General features: G+C 36.0%; 2 protein-coding genes across 2 annotated transcripts; both read left to right on the top strand.

The window, feature by feature from the left end:
• Positions 1 to 8: 8 nt before the first annotated feature.
• LOC114543952 (putative ankyrin repeat protein RF_0381) lies at positions 9 to 2,639 on the top strand. Its single transcript, XM_028562737.1, has 2 exons — positions 9 to 51; positions 1,920 to 2,639. Exon 2 carries the CDS (start codon positions 1,952 to 1,954, stop codon positions 2,594 to 2,596), a length of 645 nt encoding a protein of 214 aa, XP_028418538.1. The 5' UTR covers positions 9 to 51; positions 1,920 to 1,951; the 3' UTR covers positions 2,597 to 2,639.
• A 1,026-nt stretch (positions 2,640 to 3,665) lies between these two features.
• Positions 3,666 to 13,168, top strand: LOC114543951 (putative ankyrin repeat protein RF_0381). Its single transcript, XM_028562736.1, has 3 exons — positions 3,666 to 4,164; positions 4,452 to 5,062; positions 9,903 to 13,168. The coding sequence occupies exons 1-3, from the start codon at positions 3,666 to 3,668 to the stop codon at positions 10,710 to 10,712; spliced, it is 1,920 nt and encodes a 639-aa protein (XP_028418537.1). The 3' UTR covers positions 10,713 to 13,168.
• The last annotated feature ends 1,796 nt before the right edge of the window (positions 13,169 to 14,964 follow it).

The raw sequence follows: 14,964 nt of genomic DNA, 5'->3' as shown, positions 1-14,964 counted from the left end.
ATGGCAAGACGACTGACGGCTGGACAGTGCTACACTCTGCTGTTACAAAAGGTACGCTGGAAATAGTAAAATATATAGATTGAAATATTTAAAAACGTATTGTTAGCGACATGTATATAATTGCCAGTTATTCTGCGAACTCAAGTCGTACATGTGCTGATAGCTCACGAGGCGCGTGCAGGGCTGGGTCATAACTATTCACTCTACCAGCAGTTTTTTCTGCCTGGCAGTCGTGTGAAACTGCTTTAGGCAATTGATCAATTCTGCTTTGGACATCTCTATCATGTATGCGGAATCGCAGAGGTGTAAGTTCGATCCGAAGTTCCATTTTTTGCTACGTTTCTGCTTAGGTATAAAAAATCGTATGTCTTTACCTCCGTTGTCCGGAAAAATAGTCAACATTAAATTTAAGAAATCAAAATATATTGCTGTCTTCTAAATTGTTTGTGTAGTTGCAAGTGTACCAAAAGGTTTAATAAAGGTCTTATCGCAACAATATCTGCACTAACTTTACTGCATATTTTATGAATGTGATTCTCCCAGTTTTGTTTGCTATCCAGATCGATTGGCTCATATAACAATCCAGGACCCGTTGATTTGATGATAACATAAATTTCGCATTTTTCTGGATGCACGATCTCTTAATTTATCACACCCATTCTGAAACAATATTGTGATAGATACGCGTAGAGTGTAGCTGTTAATTCAAAATCATTAACAAAGCGTTTTTTTTTAATCTTTAAGTCGTTTGCATGTTTTGATTAACTAGTATATTCTAAGCTTTGGAATTGATATGTTTTTCTTGTAGGAGCGCCCAGAGCGGGGTTGTGCTGAGGTCCCTAAAATACTAGTAAAATAGAATAACACTATTGTTGTGAGTGTATTGAGACAAGAGGAAAAATACTTTAAAAAAATCCAATTTCTTCGCGCGAAGTCTGACTCTCAGCGAAAACAATTAAGAAAAATTAAAAAATATTTGCGGCAGCCAATCACGTTGCATAACCTTCCAAACAAATTAAATTCGCCATTTTTAAACGAACTTTAAAAAAAAATAATGTTAATTGTACAACTATGTAAATCATATCTATACGAATTTAAATTTTGAATAAAACTATTTATTGCTATTGAGGACATTTTTAAACTGACCAATGGTTAGGTTGCAACATTTGGCAAATTATATTCCACAGCATTGCTCCAGTATAAAGTAAAAAAAATTCCGAATAGAATAAACATCTTCAGAATCAATATTTGAATGAAACAAGACACAAGTTGGGACTGTAAATTTTGGACTTTCAAAGCCATGAGATCGAATCAAAGAAACTTACAGTTTCAACCTGTGTCTTGTTTGATTCAAATATTGAATCGACTGGCTGTGGTTTTTGCTCCGGAATAACTTATGCTCTCATTCATAAAATTAATTTCAGGCTTCGGAATTTGAAAATTATTGCTGCTCTTTTTCAAATTATGAAACTGATTATCTGAGCTATTGCTTGATTTACGCAATTATATCTTACTTTGTACGCGAGAATTGCTTTTTCGCTTTCATCCCTAATTCATTCAATATATCGCTTGATCTTATTCCATACGATTTACACGTCAAACCCGACCTTAACTGGCGCATAGTACGTGAAATCGCACCTACGGCCAGCACCTTGACGGCCGCCTTGAAAGTGGACTACAATTTTACTCTCATGCGTACAAAACTTAGCCGCGTTAGGGACAAGTTTCGAATCACTGAGCATGCGTCAAATCGGCCGCACTGAAAGTAAGTGTAAGTGCAGGCTGGGTTTTATGACCCTTGCAGGCATGTTCTGCATTCTTTGTAACTTGTCAATCAAATAATGCAGGAGGTATTCCAAAATTTCCTTCAGGAATTGAAATTTTTCGCCTCACGCGATTTTTTTACCTATCCTGTATAGGCACATATAAAAAGCAAAATTCCAGTGGAAGAATGAGCGTAGGTGAAGAAGAAAAGCCCCTGCAATTTCAGGATGAACAAAGACAGGAACTTGAACGGACAGTTACAGATGTAAATGGCAAGGATACCGACTGCTCCGCTGTGCTGCACTCTGCTGTTACTGAATGTACGCTTGGAATAGTAAAATACCTTGTTGAAAAGGGCGCTACTGTAAATGGCGAGAATACTGACGGATTGACTGTGCTGCACTCTGCTGTTACAGAAGGTAAGCTCGAAATAGTAAAATATCTTGTTGAAAAGGGGGCTGATGTAAATGGCAGGGATACTGACGGGTGTACTGTGCTGCACTCTGCTGTTACAGAAGGTAAGCTTGAAATAGTAAAATATCTTGTTGAAAAGGGCGCTGATGTAAATGGCAGCTATACCGATGGGTGCACTGTTCTGCACTCTACTGTCGCTGAAGGTATGCTGGAAATAGTAAAACATCTTGTTGAAAAGGGCGCCGATGTAAATGGCAGCAATACTGAAGGGTGGACTGTGCTCCACACTGCTGTTACTGAAGGTGCTCTTGAAATAGTAAAATATCTTGTTGAAAAGGGCGCTGATGTAATTGCCAAAAAAAGAAACGGGTGGACTGTGCTGCACTCTGCTGTTACAAAGGGTGTACGCTTGAAGTAGTAAAATATCTTGTTGAAAAGGGCGCTGATGTAAATGTCGTTTATATGGACGGATGGACTGTGCTGCACTATGCTGTTAGAGAGTGTACGCTTGAAATAGTAAAATGTCTTGTTGAAAAGGAAGCTGATGTAAATGCCAAGAATAATGACGAGTGGCCTTTGCTGCACTTTGCTGTTACAGAGGGTACGCTTGAGATAGTAAAATATCTTGTTGAAATGGGCGCTGATGTAAATAGCAAGGATACGGACGGGTGGACTGTTCTGCACTCTGCTGTTACGGAGGGTAAGCTTGAGATAGTAAAATATCTTGTTGAAAAGGGCGCTGATGTAAATGGCAAAAAAACAAACGGCTGGACTGTGCTGCACTCTGCTGTTACTGAAGGTACGCTTGTAATAGTGAAATATCTTGTTGAAAAGGGCGCTGATGTAAATGGCAGGGATACTGATGGTTGGATTGCGTTGGACATAGCTGTTAGTAAAAATAGGTTGGAAATCGTGAAATATCTTGTTGAAAAAGGCGCCAATGCTAATGGAAATAGGAATGAGTGGGGGGCAGCGATGCACTTTGCTGTCGCTAAGTGTACGCTGGAAATGGTAAAATATCTTGTTGAAAAGGGTGCTGATGTAAATGACACGGATACTTGTGGGAGTACAGTGCTCCACACTGCCGTTACAGAGGGTACGCTTGAGATAGTGAAATATCTTGTTGTAAAAGGCGCTGATGTAAATGGCAAAAAAAAAAAGGGCCTGACTGTGCTGCACTCTGCCGTTACAGAGGGTAAGCTTGAGATAGTAAAATATCTTGTTGAAAAAGGCGCTGATGTAAATGGCAAAAAAAAAACGGGTGGTCTGTTTTGCACTCTGCTGTTGCTAAAGCTAAGCTTGAAATAGTAAAATATCTTGTTGAAAAGGGAGCTGATGTAAATGACAGGGATACTGACGGGTGGACTGTGCTGCACTCTTCTGTTACAAATGGCAAGCTTGAAACAGTAAAATATCTTGTTGAAAAGGGCGCTGATGTAAATAGCAAAAACACAAACGGGTGGACTGTGCTGCACTCTGCTGTTACAATGGGTACGCTTGAAATAGTAAAATATCTTGTTGAAAAGGGCGCTGATGTAAATGGCTGGGGTACTGACGGGTGGACTGTGCTGCACTCTTCTGTTACAAAAGGCAAGCTTGAAATAATAAAATATCTAGTTAAAAAGGGCGCTGATGTAAATGGCAAAAACACAAACGGGCAGACTGTGCTGCACTCTGCTGTTACAGAAGGAACGCTTGAAATTGTGAAATATCTTGTTAAAAAGGGCGCTGATGTAAATTGCAAGAATACTGACGGCTGGATTGCGCTGGACATAGCTGTTAGTAAAAATAGGCTGGAAATCGTGAAATTTCTTGTTGAAAAATGCGCTAATGCAAATGGGAATATGAATGAGTGGGGGGCAGCGATGCACTTTGCTGTCGCTAAATCTACGCCGGAAATGGTAAAATATCTTGTTGAAAAGGGGGCGGATGTAAATAACAAGGATACTTGTGGTAGTACAGTGCTGCACACTGCCGTTACTGAAGGTACGTTTGTAATAGTAAAATACCTTGTTGAAAAGGGCGCTGATATAAATGGCAAAAAAACAAACGGCTTGACTGTGCTGCACTCTGCTGTTGCTAAAGCTAAGCTTGAAATAGTAAAATATCTTGTTGAAAAGAGCGTTGATGTAAATGCCAAGGATACTGATGGGTGGACTGTGCTGCACTCTGCTGTTACAGAGGGTACGCTTGAGATAGTAAAATATCTTGTTCAAAAGGGCGCTGATTTAAATGGCAAAAAAAAAACGGGAGCACTGTGCTGCACTCTGCAGTTGCTAAAGGTAATCTTGAAATAGTAAAATATCTTGTTGAACATGATGGTGATGTAAATGGCAGGGATACTGACGGGTGGACTGTGCTGCACTCTGCTATTACAGACGGTACGCTTGAGATAGTAAAATTTCTTGTTGAAAAAGGCGCTGATATAAATGGCAAAAATACAAACGGGTGGACTGTGCTGCACTCTGCTGTTACCGAGGGTGCGCTTGAAATAATAAAGTGTCTTGTGGAAAAGGGTGCTGATGTAAATGGCAAGGATACAAACGGGTGCACTGTGCTGCACTCTGCTGTTGCTAAAGGTCGGGTTGAAATAGTAAAATATCTTGTTGAAAATGGCGCTGAAATCCGCAATGATACTCTTGGCATTGATATTTTAAAGATAGCAATTGTGAAAAATTCGGTTAATTTGGTCACTCTTCTGTTAAAAAAGAACGTCAACTTATGGAGAGGTGGGACATTTCTCGTTGATGGAAGAAATTTGAGCCTTCTTGAAATGAGTATCCACCTTGGTCATGATGAAATTGCAACTATTCTTAAAAGGTCCGTAAAACATCGTCAGAAAATTCAGGTGCTTGGTACAACGAATTGCAACCAGTTAGAGAAGGTAATACTTGAAATATATTTTAAACATATATTAGGTTTTTGTCACTTAATTTGGTTATAGTAACATTGATTATTAACGGATACATTAAAGAGGAATTTAGATTTTAGTTTTGAACAGTGGCGGATCTAGGCCTGTGCAGAATAAATTACACCGCTTAATTACTCCGGCGTCAGCGACGGGGTTGAAAATTCGCCTCGGTTTTATTTTTTTTTTTTTTTTTTATTATTTTTCGTCGTCGCAAGTCTGAAATGGTGAGAAATATACTAGTATTTAAAATGTTTTTTTGATTGGATTTATCTATAATTTATGTCCCAGTCTTGTCTCCCAAGAGTTGTGGTGCACAACTTTGGCTAATTTTCCAATGCGCGATTCGATTTCGCTCGCATGATACGGCAATTCCTCCAACAGGAACAAATAAACCGTTTTTTTCATGCTTCTCGATTAAGTTTAGATTGAATTGGGGTAAGAATATATTTATTACATGTAGATTCTGGTCCAATTTTAGTAATATCGCTGCTATTTCGCCGTTTAAACAGATGATTAAATGGTCGTGTATGGGCGCTTTGACTCGTCGTAGCTTGCACAGGATTAAAGATTTAATATAACTATATAAGCGCAAATTCCAAAGGCAAAGTGTAAGACAAAGCGAATGTATCATGCCGTTTATTTACATTTTTGAACAATTGAACTTCTATACTTTTTAAAGTACGATGTGCTTCTGAATTTCGCGATCGAACATTTAGGTTCGCAAGGCATCTAAATGCGAATATGAACTGTATTGTTTATGTTCCGAAGCTCTGTATTGAAGACTGGCACGTGCGCCGGAGTTAACGCCAGAACAGGCGTCTTGTTTTAATTCAAAACACCTTATTAAAAACGTTATTGGTTATAGATTTGAAAAGAATATTTTTAGTTTAAAATCTACCTATGCGATTCCGATTTTAAGCAGTAGTAATTTATTCTCATTTCTGCACACCCCTAGATCCGCCACTGGTTTTGAACACTCTGGAGCTATACCCAGTCTTTTTTGTAAAAACCTGTCACTATCACCGAATTGGCGGAAAAGGAAAAACGTAAATTAAACAAAGGCGAGAAATCGAGCTCTTAAAAAATTGAAAAAGTGTATTGTTGTCAGTGTATTGTGTATTAGCATAAATTAACGACAAATATAGACTGTCACTCATTACGGGTTCCAAAACGTGACTCAAAGAAAGAAACCGCCGCTTTAACACGTCGTTATGCAATATTTAAAATAACAAGTCCAATTTAATTTGATTTTCACCTGCCAAGAAAGAGCTTAAACCTAGAATTACAAATTTTAATTGAAATGCAGTGAATGAATACACGTTGTGTCTTTCTCTTTTCCCAGTCATCTCTTGGGTAGTCTTCGAGATGGTGAAGACAATTAATATTGTGTACCAAAAAACTTGATCTTTTTTATATTATGATAAACGAATACAATATTATATCGAGGTTATCCTGATGACAATTCTCTCACAAGTGCGAATATAAAGCATTACGCATTCGCATAGGAATGATGAAAACGCAGAAAACTAGCTATGGTAGGCGTGCTCAAAAAATCATCCTGACAAACAAAAGTCGATCGAATGGCGACGCATGACAAAAATTGACGGTCGAAAATCACATTCTTTCAACACTGGGAATTAAACAGATAATTTCATTGGTGTCTGCGCCACTAAGCTCCTACCAAATTTCAATTTTGTCCTTTTTACTACCAATCGAGCACGTTTAATTTCGATCGCTTATTTCAATTTTAAAAACATTTGATTATTACTTTCTGATATGAATTGAACCTACATATCCCATCTTTCATACTGCGCAAATTTAAAATTGAATATATGCGGCCTAAATGTCTGTTTTAATTTCTCCCCGTATCTTAGATGGCCTTCTGTAATTAGTTGACTAAAATTATACCGTATAAAACAAAGGATATATATGGCGGGTGTCCGAAAAAAAGGACTTCTGTTTGATTGATGATAACTTTTTAATGACACAAGCCATTAAACTGAAATAAATTTTATTAGATGGAAGGATAGTTAGCTTAGATTTTTGTATTACATTTTTTTTTTAGAAAATGACATATATTTAATTACAAACTTGAGGTATTACACATATCAAAAGTAATCCTGGAGCGGATTTCACAACACGTTTACAATTATAGTCAAAGATATTACATTTTAAAATTTGATAATTGTTCGGACAGTTCAATGTTCGATGATGAATTTACATGGCGCCAAGAACGTGATCCGCGAATGCACAATACTTGTGCTCTGATGAGGGCAAAAGAGATCTGTTTTCGCAGCCAGCTCATCACGACGGACAACCTCAGATGTCGCTTCGTCGCCACCTTATCTGCCAACATGGTGAGGAAATGTTGGGTTTCCCTGCCACAGCCTCCAAAAGGAAATCTGATGAGTGTGGCAAGCTTAACGCTTGGTAAATAATATGTAATTACAACAGCACAACGGCTATATACAAGAGATGCATAATTAATTAGGTCGTATTACATGTAGTTGGTTACTAGGTGTTACTTAGCAAAAACTTCTTTCGATGCCGGCATGTGGAAACAAGTTCGTTACGCTTGTTCAAAGAGCTTAATTCAGGAAGACATATGATGATAAATTTCTCAGATAGGCATAAATTACAGCGTTTAGTTTTATTACAATACGGTTGTGATTTCTTAATGATTTTCCAACTGATAGTGTGCGGTGTATTAGAGTCCTTTAATTTCCAAATGTGTTTGCTTAATTACGTGTTTGCCTCGCATTTTAAGAAACATATTTCAACATATACATGCCGCAGGTGGAGTGGGTTTGGGTCGTATATTTATTGCTTATCGCTTACACTATACTTTGCTAAATACACACATATACATAAGTAAACCTAATTTTGACACTCTAGACAAAACAGACAGATAAATAGAAAAACTATAAACACATAAAAAACGAATTGGTATCATCGTGGAAAGATCAGCTTCATCTCGCTTGTTTAAATAAATTAACAGAATCAACCCTTTTTACATCAATGGCAGGTTATGCTAATGGATGGCTCCATTGTATCTAAACCGTATTCAAAATAATTATTTCTTTGGTTGTGCATGGTAATGTTAAATCAGTTTCATGATTCCTAAGATCATTGCGAGAGTCGCCATCATTATATCATTGAAATACCTGTTTTAAGTTTGAAGCAGCAAGGTTAGAGCATCAAGCTTGAGTCTCTGGCATCTAGAAATAATTTGTTTGCTCTACTACGGCCATCATATAACCTTTTAATATTAAAATAGCGTATGAGCTTTTTAAAAAAGTGTGCGGCACAAGTGCTGTGTGATTATCATGCATGATAATGTGCTTGAATGTCCTAACCTGTTATCACGAAACCTTGAAGCTCTTGTCCATAATTTATATACGAAATTATGATTTATATTTTTGTGTAATTGTGTGCCTTGGCCTTTACATTACAGACAAATCAATGATACTTTGTGGTTCAACGGACTTCGCCACAATGGGCGAATCCATGATGTTTTCTGTAAGGTTGTAGAAAACGGGTGACATCACAATCCATTGATTTATGATATTGTTGCCAAATGATAAAAAAGTTGGCTAGCGACGCTTTGCTATTGAGTCATTCCATAATATAAACTTATTATAGCTAATCTAGATTATTTTTTGGTTGAAAATGGCGAGGGATGGTGCATGCATGCTTGTATTTCTAGTTAATTAATTATGTCGCCGGAAATTAGGAATTACACAAGGTATTATTGTAACAGAACATAGCGTAATCCAAAGTTGTCCAAATTCTATGTTATGGACGGTAGACGTTCGATTTTGTCAGTTATCTTAACAAAATATGTGCAAAATAAAATGAGACGAAACAAGATAAAGTATAACAGATAACCATAAAAAATATAAAGTTTAAGCGGTGTAAGAGAAATAATTCATAATATGCAAGCTTATAAGTGTTTTAAATGGGTACGTGTTTATTCCATGTTTGCATCGCGGTAAGGATGCAGTTTATTTGTATAATTTTCAGCTTTGTATGTCATTTTGTAAAGGCATACCCACCTGCATGTGAGAGGCTTTTACCCCTTCGCTTAAACCTAAAAATGTGTTTTTGAAAGTGTAGCGTAAATTTTGATCACTACAAGTATCACTACATACTATAAAAGTATTAGGATCGACTGCAATCACAGAATAAAATACTATATTTGAGGTATTTTCTTTGTGTCAGAAAATATTGTACTTTTTTCATGGTTTCAATTTCGAATTTTAAACATTTAATTAATTGCTGCAAGGGAGACTATATAAAGAGACTTAATGGCATATTATGCTGCAAAAATTAAACGGCCAATGTTTTATCTTTATGATCAATTTTGTTCCTAATGATAGAAAAATTAGCAGGATATAGTCGATAAAATATAATATTGACTGATTTGAGTTTTGAGTCATTTCATAATATAAGTTTAGGTAAGGTTAGCTCAGGAAATTGTGTAACTATTTGGTTTGGCATAGGGAGGGGTTGCTGAATGAATGTATTTCTAGTGTTTTTATACAGCGTATTTTTTATATTTTAGAGACATCCCGAAATATTGTATACGGATTTTGTAAAGTAATATCTCCATGAATTTTTTTCTAAAAAACTACTATAACATATCAAAATCTAAGTTAGTTTTTCCTCAAACTAATAAAACTTTACTTGATAAGAAGCTATTTAATTTCTAATCAAATCCGGAGTCCTTTATCTTTGGGGACACCCATGTACATTATGTCTTATTTTTAACTCATTAATGGCATTTCTATTCCATTTCTTTTTTCTTCCATAGACTGAAATTCCGATACAGGCTTTTGTCGCCGACAAGCAATTCAGAATTGGTGATGGTGGTTATTCATGTGTTTATGTTGGTCTCATGAAGGATGGAAGTGAAGTTGCTGTTAAGAGAATGGTGTTGCAAAAGTGGGATAAAGTAGCTGAAAACGAAATGGAAATTATGAGTCTTCTGAAAACAGAAAATTCTCCATTTATTGTGAGCTATCGATATTTTCATAGGGACGAGAATTTCATACATCTAATTGTTGATCTTTGTGAGGAAACCCTTACTGAACTTGTCGGCTCTCACACTATTGAGCAGTTGCAAGAGCAAGGTCCAAGAATGATCAAAGAAATTCTATCAGGACTGGAATTTCTTCATGGTAAAGGAATATTGCACAGAGATCTTAAACCATCAAACATCCTTGTTGATATCGAAGGCAGTATGAGATTGGCAGACTTTGGAATAAGCCGAATTCTAAAAGGCGACGAAACGGCAGTTGCAACAGATGCTAAAGGCACTGAAGGATGGATACCGCCAGAAGTTATTGAGGCGGGAGAGAAACAAGAAAAAGGTCCATTCAAAAAGAAATCAGATGTTCATGTCGCGGGTATGATTGCTTTCTACGTTTTAACTAAAGGTGAACATCCTTTCGGATCTAGGTTAGATCGAACGAAAAATGTTTTGAAAGGAAACTCTGTCAATTTGAAGAAACTTGGTGATCGTAAAGCTCGAAAGTTTGTGTCCCAGCTGATTAATCACAAGATTGATAAAAGACCTTATGCTGACGAAGCGCTGAGAGATTCTTTCGTTAATGAAGACTAACAGAATTCAGATGCAGATTAACAAAAGTTTTGATTAATTATTGGATCGATCTACGTCAAGTGAAGAATTTTTTAGACTTGAGCTTTTAGATAATATGTTTTATATTTTAGCCCAATTTATACAAAACAGATATCATTCACGATCAACTGTAAAAACTTTCTTTCGTTCACAGCGTTTCCGTCGCGGAAGAATATACCCGTGCGAAAGCTTTAGATCACCCCTAAAAGATTTCGAACCTTTTAGGATTTTTACAAATGAAAAATGTTAATTGCAGTCAGCTACGCTTTGCACACATTTCGTATTGACAGTCTAAATTAAAATTAAATTCGTACTCAACTCTAAAAAAATCACAATTAACGCAAAATAACAAGTGTGACCTAAAACGTCTTCGCACAGCATTAATTACATGCGCTAAATTTGTTTTCATGACAACTCTTCGAGAAAGGCACATTACGAGATTTTTCGACTTTGATTGATATAAAATCGGATGTTTTTCTCTGTACCAAGATTGCTGCAATTTCAAACCTGCTTGTAGGCTTGTGCAAGCTTAATAATTTACCATTTGATAGCATTTTTTGCGATTAAAACTGAAGACGAAGAGCAACGTTTTGGCCTTGTATTTAATAATCGAGATGAATCAAGTAAAGTTTGTGCGACCGGCAAAAAATACAGCAAATTTCTACATGCAAATATCAAAATCTTGGACGATGATGTAACAGATAATATTAATGAAGAATTCCTTTGTGTAACAAATAAACTTGCTATTAGCGATGGAATCAACATAGTGGCGCCAATAAACTCATACGTTATAATGAAATACTGCTGCATGGGAAAGTGTAAACAAGTACAAGATTCCAGTTTTATTTAAGCCAGTATGGAAAATGAGCTTGACCAGGAAAACGAAGTTATTCCAGGCGGTATTAATAACAATTTCGTCAAGGTAGCTATAGCATCACCGCTGGATGAACTCACATACCGCAACTCATTCGTTAAACTCTCAAAAAAGGTCATACATCATAAACTTCTCTAAAAAGTAGCTAATATATGATGGGCTGAGACTTTACAACCGATAACGGAAGATGAAGATCGATCTTACAGAATTAGACCACGATTACAAACATCTTTTCTCCCTCGAAAAATCCATGGGCGAAAACGAATCCATCGTTGGAGTTTTTGATCGAGAAAATGGTGATCTTGATATCCACTCTGATCTTGAAAGCCACTTGACTCTATTACCACCGTAGTATGCAAACTTGGTAACAGGTTTGTAGGTTCAGGAATCATGCAAAGTAAAGGCACGAAAAAAAGATGAGAAGAGAGCGAAAGACATTTTGAAGCCCCCGTGGTCAAAGAAGAAGTCCAGAGTCAACCATTACACCTTATGGATATTCCAAGAATTGGTCAGGTACCCCAACCTATGCATTTGCTGCCCGCAAACTTTTGTGCGTTGGAATAAACCGCCCATGTTTATAGAGAGGCTCTAAACTGCAGTGATTACAGGTATTAATTTAAATACCAACCAACGACCATTCCCAGATAAACAGAACTTTAAACAATATCACCAAGCGAGGAAAAATGTTAAAACTAAAGTCGGCAAAACATTTCTTAAACTTATCGATAAACACCGACTTCTTCAAATCCCCCTTGGACGTAAAAGTCCACAAACATGTACTATTAACAAGGGAATTGCCTCGATAATTATTAATCAGACATTGAAAAATCAGAATAAGTGTGGAAACCAAATTTAAGAATTATTGTAAAGAATTTGTTATCAAATGGTGATTTATTGCAATACAATCAAATCGAATCAATCTCTGAACATAGGTAAGAATTCAAATAGTTCAAAAATTTCTTAAAAAAATTACTTTGCTTTTCTCGAAATGCTGTCAAAATAAAAACTTCAGCGTCCCTATTTTAAAGGCAAGAAAGCTATGTAAACAGACTTGTAGCATTAGTCACGTATTACATAGATTTACAAATGCATGCAAGTATTACACAGACTTGAAGCATCTTAATTGCTTGGGAATGCTATATTATAAAGCACCGCCACCAGGTAAAATTTCAATATTATTACTCTTATAATGTATATAGTGCAAGTTCTGAATTATTTTAATTTTAATATTCAAACTAACAGTTGGTCAATCACAAGAAAGAGACAAGAAACTTAATATGAACCATTATAATTTTAGAAATAGCCCTTCTAGTGTATGCAATTCTTGAACATATAAACCAGCAATGAAATAATGACTTACATTTCTTTGTATATAGATAATTGTGTAATTTCGAGTGCAATTACGGATTAACAAGCACAAGTGAGTTTTTAAAGGTTGCAAAATAGCGCGAGTCCGAAGGACGAGCGGTATATTTGCAGTCTTTAAAAACTCACGAGTGCATGTTTATCCGTAATTACACGAGAAATTATAGTACTACGTATTAATGATATGCAAGGAAATCTTGGAGACAATAAATTATTGACCTCATCCATTATATGTCCTTGAACATTTTATTTCGAATTTAATTAGTTTAAACAATTTATGCAAATATTGAAAAACATTCAAAATTCAAATTTTAACAGTTCGTCTGTCCATTGCTATTATTAAACGCGGAACAGTAATTGATTGGTTAATTTTTTTTTCAAAAAAATCAGATATATTTATAAGAGGATTTTGCACTGTTGTTACAGAAATTTGCCCTGTTTCACATTTTTGCACCACTGTTTGGGATTAACTGCACTGAAATCAACCAATCAGGGTCGAAAACCATTTTCTTGTATATTACTAGATTGTATTATTAGCTGTCAATATTTGTAATTGTAATGGTTTCTGTAATTTTGTATTTGGCTGTATTTGTTAATGTTTTAAAGCATTAGAGACTGTAATTATTTTACATATCACATGCGTAATGAACCAGCATATAGTGAGGCCAGGACCTGTGAAGGAATTTGTGTGTATTTCATTTAGGACAGATTTTCTCAACCTTTAGGGTAAAATAACCAATGTGGTCAACATGGCATATGTGCCAAAATCCGAATCTGGGAACAAAGTGCTGAAAACTGAAAATGAGCACACCCACAAATGGGACTGTTGACATAGCTCTAATCCCCCTTTAAATCCTGAACAGTCCGTCTGAAAAGCCATTCAGTCTTTTTGAATTGTTTATATGCATGTGGATCAGAATCATTGCTTTTAGGGCTCGTTAATGAGAGTGAAATTAGCCTAATTCTTGTTCCTCGCCCGTTTTTTTTACTACCTTCCCCGTATTTTTTTACATCCTCTCCCCCCCCATTTTTTGAGTAAATCTTTTTGGATTAAGTTAGAAGAAATCTTAGATCCGCCGATCCTCGATATGAAACTTATTCCATAATAAAGGGACCCATAAATTTTTTTGGCCATGACTTTATTGATTCATTTTATTGTGACTGCTACACTTAATATAAACGTGCATATACACTTGCTTATGTGCTAAATTTATACAATTTTCTTGGAAAGCTTAGCTAATTGTACGGATATACTGTATAATTGTATGACACCCTACCATAACGCGCGATGAAAAAAAACGGGAACTGCTTACGAGTTAATGTTTTTGTTTACCAGCCTTATTTCATCAAACCCTGACTGTTGGACTTTGGAACATGGTCAGGGGCCGAAAGGTGTTTAGCTCAAACGGTGAATAAGCCAAAAATTAAAAATACTCTCATAGATCTTGTGAATGACTGAACCTGCATCTTATGCATTTAATATCTGCTTCCATTCACAAATTAAACTATTTACATCGAAATATTTCAGCTCAGTTGTTCAATAAATAGATAATTTTGTTTTCCATTTTTAACTTATTCACCGCTTTTCGAACAACCGGCCCCAGATCTCTAGACTTACTTGTGTGTTGGTAGTTATAATTTGGAACGTCAACATTGGGTAATAAAATTTCATTTTATGAAATAATGGATTATAATTTCTTATTACAAAAAAAACAAAAACAATTTCATTGCTATATAGTTCACTTGGTAAAATATTTCTTTCTTAGAAGGTGGTAATTTTTTCGTGTGAAAACAAACGCGATTCCAACATAAACACCCGTAAGCCAGGCTATGGTCAGTAAAGCTATCATCACGTCAGACTTGAAAACTAAGTCTTCAAATATGAGAGGCGTCCAACTAATCGCTGTAGTGGTTGACAGCTTTAATAGTAAAACAAAGCTTCTCCGATTCTTAACAATATTCGATTTTTGTACAATGCTGTTGCTTTCTTTGAGT

The sequence above is a fragment of the Dendronephthya gigantea genome, unplaced genomic scaffold (assembly GCF_004324835.1).
Source record: "Dendronephthya gigantea isolate DGI-Jeju-01 unplaced genomic scaffold, DenGig_1.0 000600F, whole genome shotgun sequence".
NCBI classification, from domain to species: Eukaryota; Metazoa; Cnidaria; class Anthozoa; order Malacalcyonacea; family Nephtheidae; genus Dendronephthya; species Dendronephthya gigantea.
Note: the sequence above shows the minus strand (reverse complement) of the source record. Positions and strands in the feature narration are given on the sequence as shown.